Source organism: Pygocentrus nattereri, chromosome 2 (assembly GCF_015220715.1).
Source record: "Pygocentrus nattereri isolate fPygNat1 chromosome 2, fPygNat1.pri, whole genome shotgun sequence".
Classification (NCBI taxonomy): domain Eukaryota; kingdom Metazoa; phylum Chordata; class Actinopteri; order Characiformes; family Serrasalmidae; genus Pygocentrus; species Pygocentrus nattereri.
Window position 1 is genome coordinate 35,500,955 of NC_051212.1, and position 25,487 is coordinate 35,526,441.

General features: G+C 39.4%; 2 protein-coding genes across 4 annotated transcripts in view; both read left to right on the forward strand.

Annotated features, from left to right (window-relative positions):
- Positions 1 to 5,427, forward strand: part of plxdc2 (plexin domain containing 2) — a 193,715-nt gene extending 188,288 nt beyond the window's left edge. The window contains exon 14 of the mRNA XM_037534926.1: positions 3,127 to 5,427. Within this exon, the coding sequence (XP_037390823.1) occupies positions 3,127 to 3,246 (120 nt within the window). The 3' untranslated portion in view covers positions 3,247 to 5,427. The remainder of the gene's footprint in view (positions 1 to 3,126) is intronic.
- Positions 5,428 to 6,718: 1,291 nt separating this feature from the next.
- nfx1 (nuclear transcription factor, X-box binding 1) lies at positions 6,719 to 25,122 on the forward strand. 3 transcript variants are annotated; one of them, XM_017723271.2, is made up of 24 exons: positions 6,719 to 6,900; positions 10,166 to 11,128; positions 12,425 to 12,586; positions 12,782 to 12,859; positions 13,494 to 13,599; positions 14,181 to 14,252; positions 14,352 to 14,491; positions 15,184 to 15,283; positions 17,739 to 17,956; positions 18,519 to 18,616; positions 18,734 to 18,764; positions 18,889 to 18,971; positions 19,075 to 19,183; positions 19,310 to 19,429; positions 19,854 to 19,933; positions 20,321 to 20,551; positions 20,882 to 20,955; positions 21,516 to 21,617; positions 21,838 to 21,879; positions 22,081 to 22,179; positions 22,465 to 22,531; positions 22,642 to 22,787; positions 23,399 to 23,503; positions 24,985 to 25,122. In XM_017723271.2, exons 1-24 carry the CDS (start codon positions 6,879 to 6,881, stop codon positions 25,055 to 25,057), a joined length of 3,321 nt encoding a protein of 1,106 aa, XP_017578760.1. In that variant the 5' UTR covers positions 6,719 to 6,878; the 3' UTR covers positions 25,058 to 25,122. The 3 variants fall into 3 exon arrangements, with proteins under 3 accessions (XP_017578760.1, XP_017578761.1, XP_037388507.1); XM_017723272.2 differs by having other exon boundaries at positions 21,519 to 21,617; XM_037532610.1 differs by lacking the exon at positions 24,985 to 25,122 and having other exon boundaries at positions 21,519 to 21,617; positions 23,399 to 23,507.
- Positions 25,123 to 25,487: the final 365 nt, after the last annotated feature.

Here is a 25,487-nt window from a genome sequence, read left to right on the forward strand (position 1 = left end):
CACTACAGCTACAGGACATTGGTTTGATCTGAGCATGTGTAAACAGCTGAAATAATGAATGCTCACTAGTTGAAGGTCACCATCAAACACAAACACAGGACAGCTTTAAGAGTCAAACTCAAACTCAGAGTCTGATGTGCTAATCACAGATACTGAATCACAGTATAGGGTTAAGCATCAGTACACGCAATCCTACCCATGCAAGCTGAGACTATGATTGACTGGATGATAGAGTGGTGAGGTTCAAAAGGTAGTTTCTGGTAGCCGAGGCTTGTTTCAAGAATTCAGAGCTCATTTAGCCCAGAGAATCGAGGTAATCAAGATAATCGAGGGACCCCCGATAGAGAACATATACCCTCAGATTCAGTCTTTTTCAGTAACATAACACAGAACTGAGTTCTTAAACAATAGGAAGATCCTCTGAATAGGAAAAGAATCTTCGTAAGGAAAGCAGATTAAGTGAAAACAAGTGATGATAAGAGGCATTTTGTGCAATGCTCTTCTTAACCACCAGTGGGCCTCCCAGAATATGCTAAGCGAAAACCAAGTGGGTCGGCAGCTTTTTCATTATCAGCCATGTCAATACTGTTACATTTCTGTTACTTGCCCTTGCCCACTTTGACTCACCATCTGGCCACTTTGACTCTTCACAATCATGTTACTAAGTGGCCGCTCACAGCAGAGAGAGAGGAAACAGCAGGGAGCGGACCAGTCAAACAGAACATGCACACCGTCGACAGGTTAGCCTTAGAGATCTTATCAACTAGCCATGCAAACACACACTCGAACACACTCGAGCAGGACATATATAATGATAAAAAAGGGTGTATTCAAAGCACCGGACATCATTACTGCTTTTTTTTTTAAGTTTAAAAACAATAATGTTAGGCTTTCTTTTTTTGCACCTCAACCTGTGTGTGTTTTATTGATGCGCCCCCGAAGCAGCCAGCAGCAGTGAGCAAGGGAAGCAATTCAGCTCACTGTAATGAAAATGCATTGTTAATGTGAACAGTACAGCTACTGCAGGGTTTTAAAATATATGAAAAAAACATAAGCATGCACTCTCCACTCTCCAGTCTAAAATAAGCTGATATAGGTCTTTACCACATTGAAAGTAGTTTCAAGATCTTTTCTTGTTATTTTTAGCAGTTGCAATTAACCAACCTTGAAATCTGGGGGTGCTGCCGCACCCTCAGCACCCCTACTACTGGAGCAGTGTGTCAGGTCAAATGGACAAGTTCTGTTGCTGAACACTAGACTGTGTTCATTCGATTCCTCACCCCTCTGAGGGCTTATCTAACACACTACATTTGAGCTAATAAAGTAATGGGACAGCTCTTAACATGGCATTGGGGATCCCCGCAGGGGGCTATAGAGGCTGAGTGGTGTTGAAACAGGCAGTAGATTTAACATGAGGTCTGCCTTACCGTAACATTTAACATTTCCATGCAACATAAATAAAGTAATGTTTGTAACAGTCTGTGTTGGTGACAGACAGAAAGATTTAAAACTGTAGAGACATTCTGTTCACATTTAGCAGCTTTTAGCATATATAAGAAAAAATATAAATCTAAGCATATAAATAACTGTATAAAGTAAACATCAACAAAATCTGAACCATAAGAACTAAGGCATTATCAAACTCAGCTGAGATGAAAAGCAGCAGATTTTTGCTCTAAACGTGCATCATCATTCAGCCAATTTATTATTTTGATTTCGGCCTGTGTGTTGTAATTTTATAATGTAAATAACTGAAGTCATGTTGTATCTGAATGGTGCTGCTGCACCTGCACCAAAATGTTGTAGCATAATTATGCACGACTTATTGAGCTAAATATCCAGTTGCCTCTTACTTTACTTGATTCATCTTATTTAAGTACATAGTTCTTATTTAAGTACATAACTGATTTTTAATAATTTGGCACATTAAAGAGCAAATATTGATATTGTTTTTTTCATAGTGTGTCTTTGACTAATAGAAAGTGTTAAATGTGCTAGTGAGCTTCATGTGTGCAATAGCCCACACAGTGTGTGATTATTTTATTTTTGATCATGAAATTTCTACACAACATAAAGGGCTGCCACACTGTGCAAATGATGAAGAAAAATAAAAATGGAGATTTTTTTAACAGTAACAATATAGTCATATGAATATAAACATAATAACAGTCCATGAATCAATTAATTGCAATTCTGCTGCAATATATAAAAGGCATATAAAATGTGTAACAGATATTGTGTCTGAATGGTTGAAAAGTGTTCTGCCTGAAGTGCTCGACAGCAGTGATTCCTTTATTCCAAACTACTGGAATTATTTTCTTTGGCTGTTCTTTGTGCTATGCTGCTCATAAAAAGAACCAGTTGACAGAGAGCATTAGAAGAGCCCTGACAACAGACACTTTTTATCCAGGCCTAAAAACATTCCTATTTAAGCAGCTTTCAGCTCACTTTAAAACAGTTAGCCCTTCTCCTCTCTAACGGCACTTTATTACCTCAAGTTCATTTTAACTTGATTGTTACTTATCCTGGGCAGCACGGTGACGCGGTGGGTAGCACCTCACAGGAGGGCCTGGGTTCGATTACCCGGCCGGGTGACCGGGGTCCTCTCTGTGTGGAGTTTGCATGTTCTCCCCGTGTCTGCGTGGGTTTCCTCCAGGTTCTCCGGTTTCCTCCCACAGTCCAAAGACATGCAGTCAGGCCGATTGGACATGCTACATTGCCCTTGGGTGTGACTGTGTCTGTCTGTCTGTCTGCCCTGTGATGTGTATCCTGCCTTCCGCCCGATGACCATTGGGATAGGCTCCAGCACCCCCCGCGAACCTAAGGGAGAAGCGGCTTAGAAAATGGATGGATGGATGTTACTTATCCTAATTTAATTTTTTATTTGATTTTGAATTAAATGATTTTGTTCTTTTAAACATTTTTTTATCATGTTTTTATTTTCTATTCTTTAGTTTTTAAATGACTTGATGTATTTTCTCATTTGTAAAGCACTTTGAATGACAGAAGTGTCTGAAAGGTGCAATATAAGTAAACGTGCCTTGCCTTGTAGGAATTGTCAATAAAAAAACAGGTATTTGTGATGGTATCTGCTGTTTATTAAATGCCTTTTTTGTGTTTCTACAGCGACGGCCCAGCCGGTGGCCTGCGATGAAGTTCCGTCGTGGTTCAGGTTATCCAGCATATGCCGAGGTGGAGCCTGTAGGGCAGGAAAAGGAGGGCTTCATTGAGTCTGAGCAGTGCTGAGGTCTCAACATTTGACCTTATGGGCCCACACACTGCCCTGCTTCCTCTTCAAATTCACTCGTCCAATTAACAACTGAAATTTCCCCATTTCATCTTCCCCCCAAATATGAAACAACAGTATGGAGCTAAAATGGTTCCTGAGGAAGTGACAGAAGCATTTAGTCTGTTTCAATAGCTTGAATATAAAACGAGCCCCGACTGGATCAGACAGAGAAGGTTTGGCCCTCATTTTTGAACTGCAGGCTGAGATCTTACCAAGGAACTGCACTCCAAGCCTCGACCCCACTGGAACACATTCTGATCTTGGAGCAGATGAACAGAGCGCAGTTTGAAGTGTCACGTTCCAATCGGATATGTCCATTCCTTTCATCACAGGAAAATCTTTCGACGATGTCCATAAACCACTTTAAAAGGCCAATCAGAGATGTACATCTCCAATTTATGGTTAGGAGAACTTATTTAGAGCTTTCTATATCTTTGAAATGGGTTTCTGGGTGTTATGCTTTCACATTGATGTTTACGTTTTGTTTTTTTTTTTTCTGTTTGAATTCTCAGTTTGAATTTCAGTTTTTGGAGGGAAAGGTATGAAGCCTTTAGTACACAGATTTTCTTGCTTACATTTTTAATGCAGTTGCTGACGAAAAAAAAATTGTGCTTTCAATTTCTGCTACAACTGGGAAAGGTTTGCTTACTGTAACCAATCCAATCTGCCAACAGTACAGTACTGCTCAACTTTTCCATGCCTAGAGCCGAACCACATTTTACATTTTTTGCACAGATCCTTTTAATGCACATATATTATTTTTTTATTTGTTTAGGAGTTCTTTGTGTTACTAATGCAAAAAGTTACAAGACAGGCGCTTGTGAGATTGTGTATCTTTGTGTCTTGTATGTGTATAAATGTGTGTGATCTTATGTTTGGATGCATTTCCTTTTTTTTCTTCTTTGTTTTGATTTATATTTAGGACAGATTGCGTTCATTTGTAATACGAGACACTAATTGGACATTTTTGCATTTCTTCTGCAGATGTTACTAGTTTTGAAACTAATTCCACCACTTTGAATTCATATTCAAATGCTTTAATGCAAGAAAATGTCCTGAAACAGACGTGCCAGTGACCACTCCAGTGAGAATATATCTTTGATATATGTCTATATGTAACTATATATATACATATGTAAGCCTGGCGATGTTGAAATATTATGTTTCCAAATTCTAACAGTGTTCTTATTACGCTGCTGGAGTGTTTATAGGGACTGAAAGATTGTAAAAGCCTTCAAGTTCATCATTTGTGTAGTCTAGACTTTACTACTTCAAGGTACTAATGGGGACTGAATTCCAATAATTTTTGCAGTCATTTTCAAGAGCAATATCTTATTATAAACTGTAACGTGACAGTTTTAATACGTCTCACTTCATTCATATAATCAACTATAGTCATAGCACATACTACTAACACGTATTGAAATAATTTGCAAGTGTTTGGGTATTATAAAGACCAAAGACCCCGATGGTATCGCTGCATCAGAACTACTGTTTACCTTATTATCTTTCTCTGATACACACACACACACAAACAGAGACTCTAATTATGTCCAGAAATGAATATGATGGATAGATAGAGGAATAAAAAGTTGTCTGTAAACAAAAAGAGTTCAGATGCCCACAAAAATTCTATAGGTCTATATTTTTTTAGCCATGAAATGTAGACCCGCCTGTCAATGGTCAACCACAGCCACCAGAGGAAACTGAATGCACAATTTATTTGATTAAGTAATATCTGCAAAGACAGCTTGCTCTGCTTTGCAGTTGTTATTTCTATTTCTTTGTTTTTATTTTTTTGTTTATCACCTTTTTCACTCATCTGATTAATTCCACCCAACCTTAACTCTGTGAGTGTGTGTGTGTGTGAGTGCACCTGACATTAAATCCTCAAGTGGATGACTGTTTTGTGAAATAATCACAAAACAACAAACGTTTGACAGACGAGGACAATGTTGCGCTCATCGGCAGAATTGGCTCTCAACTGGAGGCACATTTGGATTTTTGATAATCATGTCATGAGAGTCACGACCTGCTGAGAGCTGCTGAATGACACGCCGCTGTAACTCTGCGTGCTCCTCTGTAACTACTGTCATTTTGATTACATTTTAAAGTAATAAAGTTGTTTAAACAAGGTTCTCTTCTCTCCAGGCTGTCAGAATGTCTACCTGCAAACCCTTTTCTGTTCACACTTTGGTATTGCATTAATGAAACTATTCTGTCAATCTAAACCACAGCTGTTTATTAATGGAGCACACTTTTTGAGCAACCCTCAAAAAAAGTCAGATATTTCTTATTTTTTTATAGGTGATGGTCCCAGATTGACAGACATTTGTGTAGTAAATGTGTTCACAAATACTTCATATCAAATGATATACACAGTGGATTGATTGCATGTATGAATTTTAGATATAATACTATAGTCCAGGTGCCCAATCCTTGTCCTGGAGATCTATCACCCTGGAAAGTTCAGACCTAAACACCTGTCTCTAAATATTTAGATGGTCCTGATGGCCTGAATCAGGCATTATTAGGGTTGGATGTAAGCTCTGCTAGGTGGAAGATCTCCACAACCAAGACTGGGCACCCCTAGCATAGTCTAAACCAGTATTAACCAACAATCCAGACTGTAGTATTTTCCCAGCTTCAACCTTCTTGATTCAACTGGCGACTAGCATGACAATAAAAGGATGAAAACAATGTTTTAAAGCTGGGAAAATATTGAGTACTCAGTGTTGTGGTCCTGTAGGACCCTCCACACTGTTTCTGAAAGAACCCGTTCTATGTTTCTTGTCAGCCATCTTTGACACTGTGATTCACAGATGCGTATACCATCACTTTGAATCTGGGGCATCAGGAACCTCTTTAAGGTTTACAGCCTTTATCCATTGCTCATTCTTCAAGGCCAGTAATTTCAGGTAGCCTGGGGAAGGTGACGGAGCACCTCATACTTTTGCAAGTGGTGTTCCACAGGAGTCAATTCTTGGTCCACTCTCATTCTCTATAACTATTAAATTACTGTGCTCAATAAAATGTTTTATAAGTACCCATTTTATAAGCACTCCTACGCTGTCAATGCACAACATTTTCTTCCCTTCTCCTTCCGTGTCTTGCAGGACAATCAACTGCTTGTTTGAAGCAGTTTCCACAGCAGTCTAATCTATCTATATGCACTTAAGACAATGCAAATGTACTTATTATGGAATGTTCAAGAAACTTTTCGCTTTGGTGCTGGTCCAGTTCAGACCAGCATGGGCCTCGTGTGGGTCTGAGCTTTTTTTTTTGTAGGGAAGCTCATGCCTGTCGAAGCACCCTGCTGAAAGTAATCATAAAACCCATTAAAAGTTCTCATGACCATGTAAGGAGGCTGAGCTCTGTCGTGCAGTCCTGCTGTTCAGCACACTTTGCTGTGATGGAGCGCCCCCCCTCGTCCGCTCCTCTCTCCTTCTACTACTGGAGCGGAGCAGCGCTGCTGCTGGCAGGTTCCTCTGTATCCTGCTTTACTGTTATGTTCCTCGCTCCTTTCCAGTTCCAGCCGGCAGGACGCTGTGTACAACATACGAAGAGGACTTTTCTCTGATGCAGCCGAATGGCTGAAGCCTCGGTGACAGGTAGCAGGTTTAACATTAAGTCTTGAACTGTGTTTACATGTCTGGCTGACTGTCATCAGCTAGTTTGGCGTGACGAGCAGCAGCAACGCAGTGGCTGTTAGCACGCTAGCTAGCTAGCTAATAGAGAGAACTAGTTTACTTAACCTGGCGAGCTCATGTTAGCTGACATGGCATTTTCTCGATGTTCTCGGTTAGTCTATTTCATAAAGGTCCGTAGCGAAGAAGAAGATGTAAGTAAACGAAAAACAGTTTGCTAACAGTTATGCTAATTGCCTGGCTAGTTGGCTTGCTATGAAACTTGTTCGCTAGGAAACCAAACCAGACGAAATTTCTCTTTCTGTTCTGGCCGTGTGGCTAGTTAGCCGAGTTAGAGGCCAAGTCTTATTTGGTTTAAAAACGTTGTTGTTCAGTAGCTTCACGTTATTATATTTCACTGACATTTAAAGCTGCTGCCATTCAGTGTCGCCGTGAAACGGAAACTAAATGAACACAGTTCTTATACAAAGTTGAACGAGTTGTAAAACTAGCTATTAGGCTTGTAAGGTTAGCCCAGTGTAACTAAACCGCTAACGCTGTCTGTTCAGGCGCTTCGGTGTGACGGATGCTGCGTATGCAGTTAGCTAGCGGTTGTTTTCAGCATTAGGCCTAACCGCTGATGTCAGGGTAAAATGTAAAAAATAACAGGATAAGATGATGGACTTTCTCTAAAAAGAAGTAGCTGACAAAGCACTTAAGTGCGAAGCTCTTAAGGTGGCGACTGTGATTATTTTTTCAATAAGACGTAGCCACAATTTACTATATTGAGGCCGCGAATTACTTAAAGTCAGCTCGTGATCTCATCATATTAAAAAACAATCACTGCGTCACCTCAGGGCGGGCATGTCAAGCCGGGAATCTTCCGGGCCAAAGTGCGGTGTGGATTAGCGTTTACCCTCATCAAACACACTGAATTCAGTTCAGGACTGTGGTGGACAGTAACTAAGTAAATGTAATTAGTTTCTGTACTTAAGTCGTTTTTTTCGTGTATCTGTACTTTATTGAAGTATTTGCATATTGGGCGGCTTTTTACTTTCACTCCAAAGTCAAATATGACTTTTTCCTCCACTACGTTTTGAGAAATCTGTCGTTCCTTTTGGTTTTTGTGTGTATAAAAACGTAACATGTCAAAACAAAAGAAGCACAAAGCATCATACCGACCCAGTGCAGCACACGGCTTGACATCAGTGCAGCAGCAGAAAGATTTGGGAGCACATACGTCACCTAAACGATGGAACTAACCTAACTTTGTGTAAATAGACCACAATACAGAAATATGTACACATATGCAGTCGTGGCTGGCATGTTTCTTTTTATCTGAATTCATACAAACACTTTCATTTTATAGTAAATTAGTTTCAGTTAGTTTATCTTTCTGAACAGAGACCCTACAGATCAATACAGTAAAGGAAAACTCATTTGTGATCCTGAGTTTAAAGCCAGTTTTTATTTCAGCTTGTAACTAATTTACAAAGTAATCTTAAACTGAAACTTTGCTTGTTTGTAAAAGTGATTTCAGAGCCACTCGGTTCTCCCTAATGGAAACTGATTACCTCCAGTGTTTTGTGCTTATGATCATTTTAATAGACGTCAGCGTCACTAATTAATGACGTTCTATTAAAAGACTGGTTTACCAAGAGAGACGCTGGAGGATTTTCACCTAAAATGAGCTCATGAAACCAGTCTTGTTATAAAATGATAACAGAACATCAGAGCCATAATTAATCTTTTAGTACTTTTACTTTCGATACTTAAGTACATTTGAAGGCAAATACTTTTGTACTTTTACTCAAGTTGAGGTCTAGAGTAAGGACTTCTACTCTTACTGGAGTAATATTTTACCTTGGGTATCTCTACTTTAACTCAAGTACATGATTTGTGGACTTTGTCCACCTCTGGTTCATGAAGGCATTATTAATTACCTGATGAGCTGAATCAGGTGTGTTTAATGAGGCAGTGTGCTGAAGTTCACAGTGTTTTGGCCCACCAGGACTGGAGCCTAACACATGTGCCCTAGGGGCTCCATACTTAAGTTTGTCCTAGTCCTGTAGGGCTGCACAACATGAGATATTTGCGCATGCCATACTGTATGTTAGTGGTATTGCAGTTCAAAAATGTGATGATGCATAGAGGAGAACTGGCATTTTGTTACTTATGTGATCTAATGCCGGGGCATGGACAGACTGCTAGTTTGGGGGAGCATTTTTCAGTACAATACATTTCAATTGTTGAGATGTAAAGACAGTCGTTCAAAAGGGTTTGATGTTAAATGGTTAATTGTAGAGAAATTTGCCCATTCCGATTTCGCAGTGGTGATGACAAGAACCCATGTAGCCACTCTAAATAACTTTAACCATTTTAATTATACAAGCATTTTGAAAAACACTTTAATTACAAACACTGTATATCTTGGGTCAGCAAGTTGACCTGATGCTGCCACAGTAACCACAGTAGTTAAGCAGGCCAGCTTTCCTTCTTGCCTTTGTCCAGCACCTCCTAAAGCAAACAAAATGTGTAGACTGCAGATTTCACTGTAATTTTTATGAGATGTTATCACAGGACTTCTCAACCTTCTCAGAGTGCAGATTCAGAAACAAAGCCAAGTTCTTAATCCATTTTGTCTGATACATTTCATCTGGTATCCTATACGTTTTTAGTGATTTAGGCTATTTTATTAATGAGGAATTTAGTTGATAGATAGATAGATAGATAGATAGATAGATAGATAGATAGATAGATAGATAGATAGATAGATAGGGGTGTGGTGAAGTGAATCCCTTTGACAGCCCTCAGCCCCCCACCTCCCAAAACACTTTGGCTAACCCCCTGTAATTCCATTGTGTTCTTTGAGCTCCTCAGTGAACGCTACTATTAAGACATCAACAGCATGGGTGTACTTAATTCCATTTGTGTTCAAGATGTGCAAAACACCAAACCTTAAATTGTAGGCTGAGCGTATCATTACACTCCTAATTATTTACAAATAGATGCTCAGGATGATCAAGATGCTCAGAGGAGTTAAAGGGGTCCTTTGCATATTTGAACCATCTGCAGTATCAGTGTTCTGAAGTCCAGTATTGTGTTAACAGTTAACAAACTATATAGTGCAGTCCTACTCTATGGTTGACAAGCTATACTGAAAGTGCATTAACAGCCTGTGAGCTTAAAGCTAACTCTTTTTTTTTTTTTTTTTTTTTTTTTTTTCTTCTTCTTCTTCTTCTTTTTCTAGACACTTTCAACTTGAGTGCAGCATCTGCACCATCAGATCCTGAGTCTGCAGCAGGAAGACCCAGCCAGCCAGCTTCCAGGAGAGGCCGACCACGGCCAGCCCATAATCACAGATGGGGAGGTCGTGACAGACCCCATCTGAGGTCAGGACACTCCAATCCAGTGAGTTATGCAAAGGAACCTCAAGAATCTCATGACAGTGCTGCTGTACCCTATGACAACATATCTACTAGGCATGATGTAAGAGGAGGAAGGGGAAGAGGAAGGCGTATAAACGGTGACAACAACCACAATAATGAACGTTGGAAACAGGGTCCAAGGTGGTCAAGGGCTGGAAATGATAATGGCCACTCAGGATGGGAACATCAGTCAAATCAGGGCCAACAACCCAGCACCCCAACTGCTTATAGACCTACAAACATGGAAAATCAGCAGAGGCCTCATAGAGGGACCTACATGTTAGAGTCCCAAGAAGATCAAAGAGATAATTGGCCGAAAAGGTCCAGAAGAGGTAGAGGAGAGAGAGTAAGGGAGCCTTTATCCAAAGACAAGGAGACAAACCAGGAGAGTTGTGCAGCAGCTGAAGATTCAATAGCCGATCAAGCATCCGTTGAACATCTAGAACCAGAGCATGAGCAGAGAAACCAGAACAGATGGAGAGGAGGAGGAGGAGGAGGAGGAGGAGGCAGGCAGCCACACCTGAGAAAGAAAGGCCCTGCCATCCGTCCTAGTGATCACAGCAACTGGAGAGAGAGGGAAACGCCCCACAAGGGAGAAGAGGAGGGAGAACAGAGAGAAGAGGAGAGCAGAGGAGGCAAATTGGAAGCTTTTCAGAGAGGTGGAAGTGGGAGGGATCAGGGGAAAAAGCCCCGAATGCAGGAACAGAGGAGAGGAGGAGGAGCAGAAAGAAGGACTGGGCCATTGAAACAACTGGAGGTCCCCAAAAGTAAAGAGACTCACACAGGTGAGAAAGAGAGAGATTTTATTGTTCAAAATATCTTTCAGAATAATATCAGACTTTCCTTCTTTCGTTGTATATGCTACCTGTTAAAGGTTTGGACACAGCTACTAAAAGAAGGATTTTTTTCTTATTCTTGCCGTCTTCCACATTTTAGAATGATAATGAGAAAATCAAAACTATGAAATAACACACACACAATTATACAGTAACCAAAAAATAGTTAAAGGGAAACTTGTATTACAGTAGTGGTGATAGGAACCAGGCATCGAAATGTCTACGATACGAATACAGCCATTTAATATGCTATCTGAAAACCACCAGTGAGCCTATGGGAGACTTTGTTTTTTAAATGTATCTTGGATAAATGCAAAATATTGATTTTATTGATTTTTTTTTTTTTTTTTTTTTTCCCCCCAGGGGCAATTGTTGGGGGGGGGGGGATTCTTTTACTACTTAGCCATTTTAGAAAGTTCTGCTTGTATCTCTCTGCCAAGAATGTATTCAAAAATTAGGTTTAGGCCACAATTCTTATGGCAAAACTATTTTAAAGCAATTTATCAGATAGCAGGCAGTGTCATTTTCTGCAAGGTAAGATTTAGAGGCATTTAAGTTGACAATATGCCTTTTTTCACAAGGTAACACAGTTCGCGTGGGTCTTAATGAAATGACTGTGACATGCTTTGGTTTGAATAACACAAGGGTAAAGCACCACAGCACCCTTCTCACCCCATCTAAACAAGCCTGTTCAGAGTGGCCTGTTTGAACACCAGTTCCTTTAAATAATAATTAATTAATGATAGAGTCATGGCTGCTGGAGAAATCCTAGTGGTGCAACCATATATGTTTGAACCAAAGTCAGATCTCAGACCCTGAGCAAAAAGAGGCTCCCTGCACGCTGCAAAGCATGTCCATTTGGCATATTACAGATGGACGTAAAGCTCATTTTCCCCTACCACAACCTGCTAATTACCTGAGTGGAACACAACTGTAACTGACTGCAGACCAGTTACATGTGAGACAAAGGGTTCGGTGAAATGGCTATTTTAATGATTCACGCTAGCAGGTCCAGCCATGAGTGGAGGGAGGTGGTATAATTCTGATGATATAATTCCTGTGCTTTATATAGGGAGGGGAGCCAAATCCAAATGGTTTGTTGAATCCCATTTTTTCTGACCTAGGCAGCCAAAAAAAAACTGACTGGGTTTTCTTATTTCACAGTGTGTGGATTGGTAGGCACTGCAGATACCCAAATGTATTTTATGCAAGCACTGAAAAACGCCTGTGTGTGTGTTTGTTCAGGCTGTCTGATTGAGCAGCTGACAGAAGAGAAGTACGAGTGTATGGTCTGCTGTGACGTGATTCGAGTCATGGCACCAGTGTGGAGCTGTCAAAGCTGCTTCCACGTCTTCCATCTGAACTGCATCAAGAAGTGGGCTCGCTCCCCTGCCTCTCAGGCCGATGGTAGAGTTTTAAAACAAGCACAACATAACACCCTACAGCTTTGTATCTTGAGCATATATATTCATCTGTGGACATATATGCTCAAGTAGTCTTTTTTACATTTGAATTGAGCAACTGTCATAGAGGTTTCATAGGATATCTTCTTCATATAAAATTAAATGTATGCCTGTTTATCACAGTGCTTATGTTTTGCAGATGGAGGTGAGGGCTGGCGTTGTCCTGCTTGCCAAAATGTGGCATTCAAGGCCCCGACCTCTTACACCTGCTTCTGTGGTAAGAACGTGCTACTTTAATATCTGATGTGCTTTTAAAATGACACTCCATTCACTGTTTATTTAGGAATACATCAAAGGGTCCGTATATTATATTATTCTTGTATTTTAGTCCACTTACAGTTGTACATCATTAATTTTTTAACTTTTTATGACCATTTTTCAACCAATCCTTATTCCTTATAATTAATCAGGTTGTTTTTGTCACTGCCTAACAAGACTAATATAGATATATGCAAATTAGCTCTGTTCTGATTGGCTGACTTGTACTGTGCATCATTCAGAAAGCAATTCAAACTGAAACATTTCTTTAAACTTCACTGTGGATAGGTGGAGCTAAACTGCTGCATAGGTGATATATGTGCAGATGTGTTGTTTTTTTGTGACATCACTGAAATAATTCAAATCGGACTGTTTTTACAACTTAGTTTCTATATATGGACTGAGGAGAGGAAGATACATTTTAAGACATAACAGTTTTTATATTTTATTTTAAAAAGTTAGAAAAATTCAGTTGTTGCATGATACGAGCCCTTTAAGACTTTGTTTGTGTTCTAAAGCTCTTTCAAACTGTGGTATACACTACACTATGGTCCCGACCTGTTTATTTATATGTTTGTTTATTTGACTGACAGGGAAGGTGACCAATCCGGAATATCAGCGCAGTGAGATTCCACACAGCTGTGGTGATATGTGTGGAAAGAAGAGGACTGGAAGAGACTGCAATCACCCCTGCAACATGTAGGACTACACTGACAGAACCAACTCATAATCTCATAATCATTACTGCCAAGAAGATATGCGCATGTACAGTACCAGGTTCTGTCAGTAATTAATACATTTTTATTTGGTTATAAGAATTAAAACCAAAAATGTTGGTTTTCTAACAGTCACAGTGGTGGTGATGGGAATCAAATGTCCGAAGTATTTATTGACTCTAACAACTACCTCACAGAAAGCTGTCACATGAAATCTTTTGGTCTTTTTGAACCTTTTTACTATTATCAACATTTCACTTAAAACCTCAGAAGACATGTGTAGGTACAGTGGTGGTTTTGGATAGTATATTAAATGGCTATATTTGTGTTGTGAACTTTGCTAACCCTGGTTCCTCTCATCACCATTGTAAAGCAATCTGAGTGGATAAACTTCTCTAGAATTTCACATTTCAGATCAAACCACTGTAAATATCTTTATTTCAGTTTTAAGTTTAATTATGCAGAAAATCAGTGAAGTTTCCTTTTAAGTAGGACATAATGCTATTGTTTATTTCATTTGTTTTTTTGTTTGTTTGTTTTTTTTTTTTTTTAATAAATCTACAGCCTATGCCACCCAGGCCCATGTCCACAGTGTCCAGCATTTGTGACAAAATCCTGCATTTGTGGAAGAACAAGGTACTATACTTTGCAGTATAGTATGTTCAACCAAACCAAAGTACAGTATGTTCAACCAAAGCAGCACATCAGTTTTTGACTGTGTGTGTATTTGTGTAGTAAGCAGGTGCGCTGCAGTCAGACAGAATCTCTGCGTTGTGAACAGGTGTGTGGTGCTTTGCTGAACTGTGCAGAACACTGCTGTTCCCAGATTTGCCACCAGGGTCAGTGCCAACCCTGCCAGCTCCGTGTCCAGCAAGGTAAGGATGTCTGACAGGGGAGTGTATGTGTTGGAGGAGGAGGTATTCACCCTCCTTAGTGTTTTTCCTGTTTTGTTGCAATGCAGCCTAGAATTAAAATGAATTGTAATTAGGATTTAAGTGGAATGAAAAAATACATTGTTGAGAGATAGAAAAAAATTGTGATAGTATAAAAACACAACACTATATCTATAAAATCCGAGTAAAAGGAAAAGTTTACTTGTTGTAATTGCAGATCATAATGGCTCTACTAAGTATTGACTTTGGAGGGGTTTGGAAAAAGATTTCTGTTTTTTGTCTTAACTGTTTTTTTTTTGTTTTTTTTGCACTGTCAAAGTGGTAGGTGTGGTGTGTAAATTAAACCAACATCCATTTGATTGTCAGATTGTAATGCAAGACAGGAAAAACACCAAGAAAGGGTAATACTTTTGTAAGGCACCATGTGCTTAAGTGACTCACATGTAATTGATTCAGTTAAACCCATAAAGTGCAAGGTAATACAGTTATCAGTCTTGATACAGAATTTTGTAACGGCTATAAATCGTAACTAATATATATTTTGTTTAGTTATTAGACTGAGGAAACAAAGTAGGGACAAATTACTTAAATCATGATTCCATTTCTGTACGTGTTGAGCTACTAGATCCGTTGTCACAGCTCACAAATCGACTTGCCCCCTGTGTGCTCTGCAGTGTGCTTCTGTGGGGTGGTGCACAGGGAGGTGCCGTGTGGGACTGACCGTAACAGCTTTGATGGAACTGGATATTTCTCTTGCAACAAACAATGTGGGAAGTAAGTTCTATGGATCCGATTAATATTTTTATTTATTTAATGATTGATTTATTTATTGGCAAGGCTACCGGTTTGTCACTAAATGGTAAATCCAGCTACTTTAAGTTGCTCCCGTTGCTGGCTCTATTGAAAAGCACTGCCAGTACAATGAGACACTGAAGAAGCCTTAGATGAGCCCAGGATCACCATGCTAAGTGTCAGCTGTAGGAGCATAAAGACCCCAGCACTGGGCTATTGAGCAGTAAAACTGTGTTCTCTGAAGCAATAGAGCTCCATCCCAAACTAATCAACATCAGTAGCTGTCCTCACAAATGCTCTTTTGACTGAGTGCAATCAAATTCTCACAGGAATGCTCCAACATCAAGTGTAAAGCTCTCCCAAAAGATTAGAGGCTGTTACTGCAGAAAAGGCAGGACAAAATCCCTATTAATACCTTTGGTGTCTACAAACCTTTGGACATGTAACTTGGGACCCTTGGATGCATATTACAGTGCCTTGCAAAAGTATTCGGCCCCCTTGAACTTTTCAACCTTTTGCCACATTTCAGGCTTCAAACATAAAGATATGAAATTGTAATTTTTTGTGAAGAATCAACAAGTGGGACACAATCGTGAACGTGGAACGAAATTTATTGGATATTTTAAACTTTTTTTAGAAATAAAAAACTGAAAAGTGGGGCGTGCAATATTATTCAGCCCTTTACTTTCAGTGCAGCAAACTCACTCCAGAAGTTCAGTGAGGATCTCTGAATGATCCAATGTTGACCTAAAGGACTGATGGTGATAAAAAGAATACACCTGTGTGTAATCAAGTCTCCGTATAAATGCACCTGCTCTGTGATAGTGTCAGTGTTCTGTTTAAAGTGCAGAGAGCATCATGAAGACCAAGGAACACACCAGGCAGGTCCGAGATACTGTTGTGGAGAAGTTTAAAGCCGGATTTGGATACAAAAAGATTTCCCAAGCTTTAAACATCTCAAGGAGCACTGTGCAAGCGATCATATTGAAATGGAAGGAGTATCAGACCACTGCAAATCTACCCAGACCTGGCCATCCCTCTAAACTTTCAGCTTAAACAAGGAGAAGACTGATCAGAGATGCAGCCAAGAGGCCCATGATCACTCTGGATGAACTGCAGAGATCTACAGCTGAGGTGGGAGACTTTGTCCATAGGACAACAATCAGTCATACACTGCACAAGTCTGGCTGCTATGGAAGAGTGGCAAGAAGAAAGCCATTTCTCAAAGATATCCATAAAAAGTCTCGTTTAAAGTTTGCCACAAGCCACCTGGGAGACACACCAAACATGTGCTCTGGTCAGATGAAACCAAAATCAAACTTTTTGGCCACAATGCAAAATGTTATGTTTGGCATAAAAGCAATGCAGCTCATCACCCTGAACACACCATCCCCACTGTCAAACGTGGTGGCAGCATCATGGTTTGGGCCTGCTTTTCTTCAGCAGGGACAGGGAAGATGGTTAATATTGATGGGAAGATGGATGGAGCCAAATACAGGACCATTCTGGAAGAAAACCTGTTGGAGTCTGGAAAAGACCTGAGACTGGGACGGAGATTTATCTTCCAACAAGACAATGATCCAAAACATAAAGCAAAATCTACAATGGAATGGTTCACAAATAAACGTATCCAGGTGTTAGAATGGCCAAGTCAAAGTCCAGACCTGAAACCAATCGAGAATCTGTGGAAAGAGCTGAAAACTGCTGTTCACAAACAACTCTCCATCCCTGAGCTCGAGCTGTTTTGCAAGGAAGAATGGGCAAAGATTTCAGTCTCTCGATGTGCACAACTGATATAGACATACCCCAAGCGACTTGCAGCTGTAATCGCAGCAAAAGGTGGCACTACAAAGTATTAACACAAGGGGGTCGAATAATATTGCACGCCCCACTTTTCAGTTTTTTATTTCTAAAAAAGTTTAAAATATCCAATAAATTTCGTTCCACTTCACGATTGTGTCCCACTTGTTGTTGATTCTTCACAAAAAAAATTACAATTTCATATCTTCATGTCTGAAGCCTGAAATGTAGCAAAAGGTTGAAAAGTTAAAGGGGGCCGAATACTTTTGCAAGGCACTGTAAGTCTAGTCTCTGACTAAAAGGTCATGTTAATGGTGATTCACTATTGAAAACTTTCTTTAGTCTTGGCTTAAGCTTTTTCTAATATCTGGAAGAGACACTTCTTGCCTCTTGTACGTCTGAAACAAGTGAAATCAAACCCATAGTATTAACCTGGTTTTTTTTTCCCTTTCTTTCCTTCTTTTTTTAGATAGAATCAAGTTTAGAGATCATACTCATAGAAGAAGCTCCTTTGTCTGTATGGGCTGGAGTGTCCTCTTGTAGTCCTAGAGGGCTGGTGTTGGAGCAAGAAAATCACCAGACTCTTGGTATATGGTCTTTAGTTCTAAGATGACATTCTGGGTGTCTGTATCTCTAGGATGCTGGAGTGCCAGGCCCACCGTTGCCTGCAGACGTGCCACCCAGGTCAATGCCAGCCATGCCCTCTCTCACCCAAGCTTGTGCACAGCTGCCCCTGTGGACAGACAGCCCTAGCTAAGCTGCTGGAGCTCGGTTATCCAGAGAGAAGGGGCTGCACTGACGCCATACCCTCCTGTGGCAAAATCTGCAGCAAACCACTGCCTTGTGGTGACGCTTGTGAGTGTTTGTATGTATGTGTATGTGTTTGAAAAGCTCCTAGGACAAAGTGAACTCGAGTGCTTTGGGGCATTACAAAGCTAACACTGGATTTTGGGAAAAATGGATTGCATAAGGGATAAGAGATGTCTGCCATTGGGAAGCTTCATCCATTCCAATCTATTCATTTCCTAAGGATTTACAAATGTAACAGAGCCTGTTAGGGGCTGCAGATGCAACAGATTTTGCAAGGGAACGTAAAACTGTGAGGGAATAGAAAACTATTATAAGGAAATGCTAAATTATTTCAAAAAGATACAAAATGATTTTAAATATGACAGTCATTGCATATTTTACTTTTATTTAATTATTAGTTTTATTTATTTTATTTTATTATTATTTTATTTGCAATGGCACTTAAGGGTTTCAGCACTATATACATTTTGAAATGTGCCCCTATATTGCTGTGTAAATAAAAGAGAACATATCCATATTAAAATTGCAAGGGGGTAATGATGTCGTGCTAGAGCATGTCTTACAATGTATCAGTTTATTATGTCTTTTATTTCCTTCTCTCTTTCAGATACGGTCCATCTGTGTGATAAGCTTTGCCACGAGGACAGCTGTGGCCCCTGCTCTCTCACCTCCACTATTAAATGCAGATGTGGCAGCAAGACTAAGGTTAGTCAGTCAGTACGTTAACATGACTAGCAGGTGGTAATAATTTGCCTTATAGAATTACAAATCCACAGAACTACATATCCCATAATGAATAAACATTCTTTTTTTCTGTCTCAGAGGGTTCCATGTGTTGTAATTCAGAGGGAAGGTGAGGAATGATTTTTTTTTTTTTTTTTTTTTGTACTTTTGATGCTACTAAAGTGTCTTCTTTAGCAGCAATAATGTTGCATTCTCTTGTTCTTGTTAATAATGTTTGTTTCTTCTGTCTGCAGAAGAGTTGATGTTTACCTGTGAGAAGCGGTGCAGTAAGAAGCGTTCCTGTGGCAGGCATAAATGTGGAGAGCTGTGCTGTGTGGTAGGCAAACCATTCAGGAATCATTATAATATACATCAATTATTTTAGCAGAATTCCTTAAACTGCATTTGTTCTTTCTCTCTGTCTCTCTCACATACACCAGGATATTGAGCATAAATGCACATTTATTTGTGGCTACAAACTCAACTGTGGTCAACACCGGTGCCAGGAGATTTGTCATCGTGGAAACTGCCAGCCCTGCTGGCAGACAAGTGAGTGTTTGACCCCCATAACGGCGTCAGTGCCCCCCCCAGGACTTTTCTCTAGGCATATACTTATGGACATGTGGTTTTGAACGGAAAAAAATGCTCACATTCTGTGATTTGTTTACCCCATAGGCTTTGATGAGTTGGCCTGCTATTGTGGTGAGACAGTGATGTATCCACCTGTTCCGTGTGGCACCAAACCACCTGAGTGCAAAAACCCGTGCACCCGACAGCACAACTGTGATCACCCAGGTACACCCACCAGTGACTCTTATCACTCAGGGCTTCAGTGAGTTAATGTCTCTTCCTGGAGAAATGGGGGGAAATGGCAGAGCTGATCATTACAGTTTTTGTTGAGTATTAATAAACTTATCACAACGTTAGCTTAAAAGCACACCCCTCATTCTCTTGTAACCAGTTACAGCTGCTTCAAAATGCTAGCTGGTGCATGGTTGTGTGGTGTTCTTCAGAAAACACACAAAAGGATATTTTATCAGTTGTTCCTTAGGTTCTGCAGTTTTTTGCAGGAATGACAAGATCTAAGCCACTCTCTATATAATATTAACCCATAACAAACATGCTACTTCACTTTGAAAAGCTAGATGTTCCCCAACTTGACAGGCTTGTGTGTATGTAATAGGAGTAATAATCTTGAACTTGAACACTTCTCCTGCAGTATTCCACTCCTGCCACAGTGATGAGAGATGCCCCCCCTGTACCTACCTCACTAAGAAATGGTGCATGGGTAACCATGAGGTAACAGAGCACCTATCTGATTCATCCTTTCATAAACATGATGTAAATTTCATACAATGTTGTTTCTTTACAGTGCACACTTCGTAGTCCACTCTGGACACAAAAAACTGACCTAGATTTCGAGAGCTTTGTATGGGATTTTAAAAAAGAGTCTGTAATTGTAATAAAAGGATATTGCCAGTTCTTACCCCTGCCACTTTGTTTTAAAAATGAAGAGATCAAGAGTCTAATAAACAGCCTCTTCTTTGTGACTTTCATTTCTCTCTCTCTCTCTCTCTCTCTCTCTCTCTCTCTCTCGCTCTCTCGCTCTCTCGCTCTCTCTCTCTCGCTCTCTCGCTCTCTCGCTCTCTCTCTCGCTCGTTCTTCCTCACCATTCTTTCCCTACAGCAAAGAAGTAATATCCCATGCCACCTTCAAGACATCTCCTGTGGTTTGTTGTGCAATAAGCCGTTGCCTTGTGGCTTCCATCGCTGTAAGAGGATATGCCATCGTGGGGAATGCGATGCAGAGGGAGAGTGTAAGCAGCCTTGTCTTCATCCCAGGCCTGAATGTGGGCATCCATGTAAAGCCCCATGTCACCCTGGCACCACCTGCCCGCACACCACCTGCACTGCAAAGGTACACCTACTTTTGCACATCTGAATCTTCTGACTGTTAGCACTCAGTGATTAAAGAAAGGTGCTTATTATTCACTGTCAGTATTAGGGAGGCTACTGTATGTGTCAACCTGTCATTGTGTCAAGGAATACCTGCTGTTTTTTTAGAAATGTTTTTTTTTTTTTTTTTAAATAAAAAAAATATTATTCATATTATATTTTTATATTATTTTATTATTTTCATGTGGCAGTTTTTTGCTTCATTGCCAACAGCTTGTTTATTTTTTAGGAGAGAATGTATTTCTGTGTCAGGGTTACCAGGGTAAACATAAAGCATTTTTTTTATTACTAGGTCTCAATGCAGTGTGATTGTGGCTGCAGAAAGGAGACCATGCCCTGCATGGAGGCAGCCAGTTCTTACCAGAGGTCAGTAGAACCATTAGCCCATATATTCTCACTGCTCAGACACTGAGCCTTTTTTAAACAGGACACTTAAATATAGTGATGGGCAATGTGGCAAAAATGTCATTCAGTAAATTCTTACCATACATGATATCACAATGTAATTTTTCTGATATTTTGAAACAAAAAAAATCAGTAGTGCCACATATTAATGTTTACACTTTCCGATTAAACATGACATTCTCTTTATAATGTACATACAGTACAAATGATATCTGTGATATGCTCAAAAAAGCTTGTTGTTATTGTGACCTAATTTGTAAATTATTTGTTCATGATAAATATTGTTATATTGCTATGCTGTACTTCAAGGACCCAAAAAGACAACACTACATCAGCAGAGTAACATTTAACAGGATCTGTTATACCATTCATGGCACAGTCATAGTGTCTCGTGACTAAATCTGAGTGTTAATAATCTCTGACTGGGACTACAAAATGGTAATATGACCACTGCAGTGAAAATGAAACAGAAGCACTTGTAAGTGTATCAAAAGATGAATTTACTCTTTTTGTTTGGCCAGCAGATATGCAGCAATTGCCGTGGCGAGTAAACTGTCAGATATGCAGCTGGGAGAGTCTGTTGACATCGCTCAGCTCACCAAGAAGGAGCAGACACAGGCCAAGTAGTAGATGGATTCTATAGCAGAATAGCCAAGATGTTTATTTGTTTTATTGATGGTATTTGTATTTGTGTAGCATGTATTTCCTGCCACTTTTATAAATCTCTCATGTTGTGTAAGATTGATGCAATATTTTCTGTGGACAGGAGGGGGCAGCCAAATGACTATTATTGCACCTCACTCATTGAAGACTTCTAAGCCTTTTGCCTTCTGTATTTTACAGGTTGGAATGTGATCAAGAGTGTGCCACACTAGAGAGAAATCGGTGAGATTAGTGCTAGTGTGTTTTTCAGGTTCACTCATTAGGGTTTAATTTGTGAATTTTTTGTTTGTTTGTTTGTTACACAAAGTATTACACTGTTAATTAATTGTGTTGTAATCAGATTATTATATTAGTGGGGAGTTCATGTGTCTCGATATGGTCAGTTTTTCAGAAACATTCATGGTTTCTTGTGTTTTGTTGCAGGCGTCTGGCTGAAGCGCTGCAGGTCGATCTGTCCGCTGACCCATTTAACACCAAATCCTCCTCGTGCAAATACAGTGACTCTCTAAAAGAGGATGCCAGGTTTGTTCAACATTCTCCCTTTTATTAGGGGAACAATGTTATGTGCGGTCTAAAAACCAATGTTGTTTTAAAACTGACAGGGATTTATAAGGTTTTAAAATCTAAATTTACAGTGTGTTGTGTTGGTACCTTCCAGTGGAAAGAATATTGACTATGTAATTATCTTTGTAAATTAAGCTTAATAAATGACAGTGTGTACAATGCTTAAAGGTAACTGAGTTAATCCTGAAGCCTTCTGAAAGTCCAAAACAACTTTCGGTGAAAAATGTTGCTCTTCCTCTGCAGAAAAGAATTCAAGTTCGTCAGTGAGGTGGAGGAAGAGATCAGGAATCTGGTTGAATTAGCAAACAAGGTAGTAAACATTAATCACCAGTGAGACTTTCTGAAATTTTGCTACAGCTGTTTACATTGCAGAATGTAGTGAGTGTGTTTTGTTCTTCTGTGTTTGTGTATGTTCTCTAGGGCAAACAGCCAAAGAGGAGTCACTGTTTCCCACCCATGAAGCGCGAGCAGCGGCGAATCATCCACGAGCTGGCAGAGGTGTATGGCGTGGAGAGCGTCAGCTATGACAGTGAACCCAAACGTAACGTAGTCATTACAGCCATCAGGTCAGCAAAGAACTTTTCATTGGAGCATGACTGGATTTTTACGATCATTCTTACGACTTAATTACGTTATACCATAAGACTTTTGAAATCATATTTCCAGTTTTTTTTTTTCTTTCAGTGAAATGAAAGGCACAGTAAGCTGTTGCTGCTCAAACATCATTTGTTGAAATAAATTATTGAGTATCAAATTAGCTGATGGGCCTGTGGGTCACCACTCTAGACTAGGCACAGTTGGACGGCTGTTGGGTAGAATATTATGGCCTAATTTTAGCACTTGCATTCCTGAATAATAACATGGATTTGTTATATGGCCAGTATAAAACATTGACTTGAATTGATTGACTCTGTAATTGCGTCTGGAAGCTGACATGCATGGCATTAGTATACTGTATGTGATTTAAAAAATTTTTAACATTGCTCTCTCCATTATGTGCACATTCATTGACTTTAGTGGAAATGTGTAGAACCATTTGTATTGCCATTTTTCTTTTGTTGAGATTAGCTAGACAGATGAATATAGAGATGAGATTCAGATATACTGTAAACAATTCTGTGCTGTGTTCTGAAAATTAGTGGGGTTTTTTTTGTTTGTTTTTTTTTTTTCTCTACAGGGGGAAATCTATGTGCCCTAACTCCACTCTGATTGCACTGATTGAGCGAGAGACCGCTGCCAGGGCCCCACCACCCATTGCCCATATCAAGCAATACAACAGCAAGTAAGTCACAATATCATATTTGTGTTAGTGAAATCTTTGGTCAAATTATTGCATGACTCTTGATTATTACATAACAGATATTGTCACTGTTCTAACAGATCATCTGTGAAAAAGTAGTTTAAAGAGCCCTCGTCCTCCATTGTTCTTGCATTTTATTTTTGTCCCCGAGGTTCCCTTTAATTTTTTTTTGTGCCAGTGATTCATCTATGATCATTTTCCAGTCTTTCTTTATCCCTTAGCCTTAAGCAGGCTTTTTTTTTGTTACTGTACCTTTTAATACTGATCTATGTAAATGATCTCCATTCTGATTGGCTGCCTTGAATTTTTCAAAATTGAATTTTTTTCAAAAAGTGGACCAGGCTGAAACTCTCCTTATAATTTCATTATAAATGGGTCAGAGCTAAACTGCTGTAGGCTGTGTTGCTTTTTGTTTGTATCATAAAATTAATTATTTCAAAAAGAACTGGTTTTACAGCTAAGGTTATGTATGTATTATTCCACCAAATTAGTTCAAAGTCAGAGGAGAAAACACCTTTCGGACTTTTAACTGACTTGGACTTTAGACTAAAATCCTTTGAGTGACTCTGTACCTTCATTATGTTTATTTTATTATAACAAATAAATGAACATTCTATCTTGTCACTACCAAAACAGTCAAAACACTACAAAAGCTTTCCCTGATGTTTAGGAGTGACTGTTGGTGATAGTTATAACTCATTTTGAACTCAGAATGGCTAGCGAACACAGCTTGCACAGTAAAAACAGTTGTGCACACATAAAATCATAATATTTTTCATTAAAACACAAAAGAAGTTTATATAACTGAACATGTGACAATGTGTTTCGGTAGTGACGGTTCTTAAGGTCTCACACTGATTTTCAGTCTGGGCCTTGTTTACTTCAAAGCGATAGGATCTAACTGTTAATCATGTGGCCATGAGGGACAGGGATGCAGTCTCTCTTCCTGCTCTAAAATGCAGGGGCGTGTCTCCACGTATGGACTAAAACTCTTTGTGGTGTAGTAGCGCCATGAAAACATGGGAGAGCATTTTTCAAATATAAAAATGAAACTCACGATAAAAGAAATAAATAAAAGAAATCAATTCAAAATAAAAAAAACAAAGTATTCTAAGTTAATTAGTTAACTAAGTTAATTAACTAAGTTAATCTAGTTAATTAAATTTTTATATATTTTACTGTGGAACCGGAGAACAAATGGTAGAATGGTTCATATATTGACTGAACGGACTGGGGAGTGAGTATGTTTGAAACTTTAGCTGTGTTTATGTTGTACATCATTTATTTCAAAGTATTGTTTTATCCTTCTATAATGTACATTAATAAAATAAGATTTTAGATCAGTTAGTGTTTAACCATTTTAGCGGTCTTCTCACAATAAAATGGAACTAAAATGTTTTTAAAATTAGTTTCTGATGTTCTATGTTGTAATTTTGATTAAATGTATTACTTGTTTGTTTCAGGGCTGATGGTAGCAGTGCCTGGGGGAAGCATAGTAGAGAAGAGGCTGTAGATTATTTTGATGTTCAGGATTGATTAAAGTTGCTGTACTAGTCACTGTAAACAGATCAAATAAAACTGAGCACATGGTGAGTTGGAAATCTGCATCGTCTTTAAAAGGCTTATGATCTGAGGTATTTCTGTACTGTATCCACACACTTGTTTTGGACAGATGTACATTTGTGGGTTGTACATATACAGAAGCAGCACAGTGTGCAGAATAGTGTTGTCTTCTCAAATAAATCTGTGCCTTACAGCTTAACTGGTGACATTGCAGTGGTCTTGAACTTGGATCACATGTTCCAGTGTTGGACACAGGGTGGCACTGACGCAACTCACTACAGAGGATGGTGGTTAATCCCATGTGTCTCCAACCCTGCTTCTGCAGCACCATCATTATATAGAGATTAGTTCTAACTCCAATGAAACATATTGGAAGTGCCGTCGTGTAGCATCAGAAAATGTT

Coding starts and splice junctions, on each gene's coding strand:
- nfx1 (XM_017723271.2), top strand. CDS start 6,879: ATGGCTGAAGCCTCGGTGACAG. Junction 15,284..17,738: donor TGCAACAAACAATGTGGGAA/GTAAGTTCTATG, acceptor CTGTATCTCTAG/GATGCTGGAGTGCCAGGCCC. Junction 17,957..18,518: donor ACTGCCTTGTGGTGACGCTT/GTGAGTGTTTGT, acceptor TCTCTCTTTCAG/ATACGGTCCATCTGTGTGAT.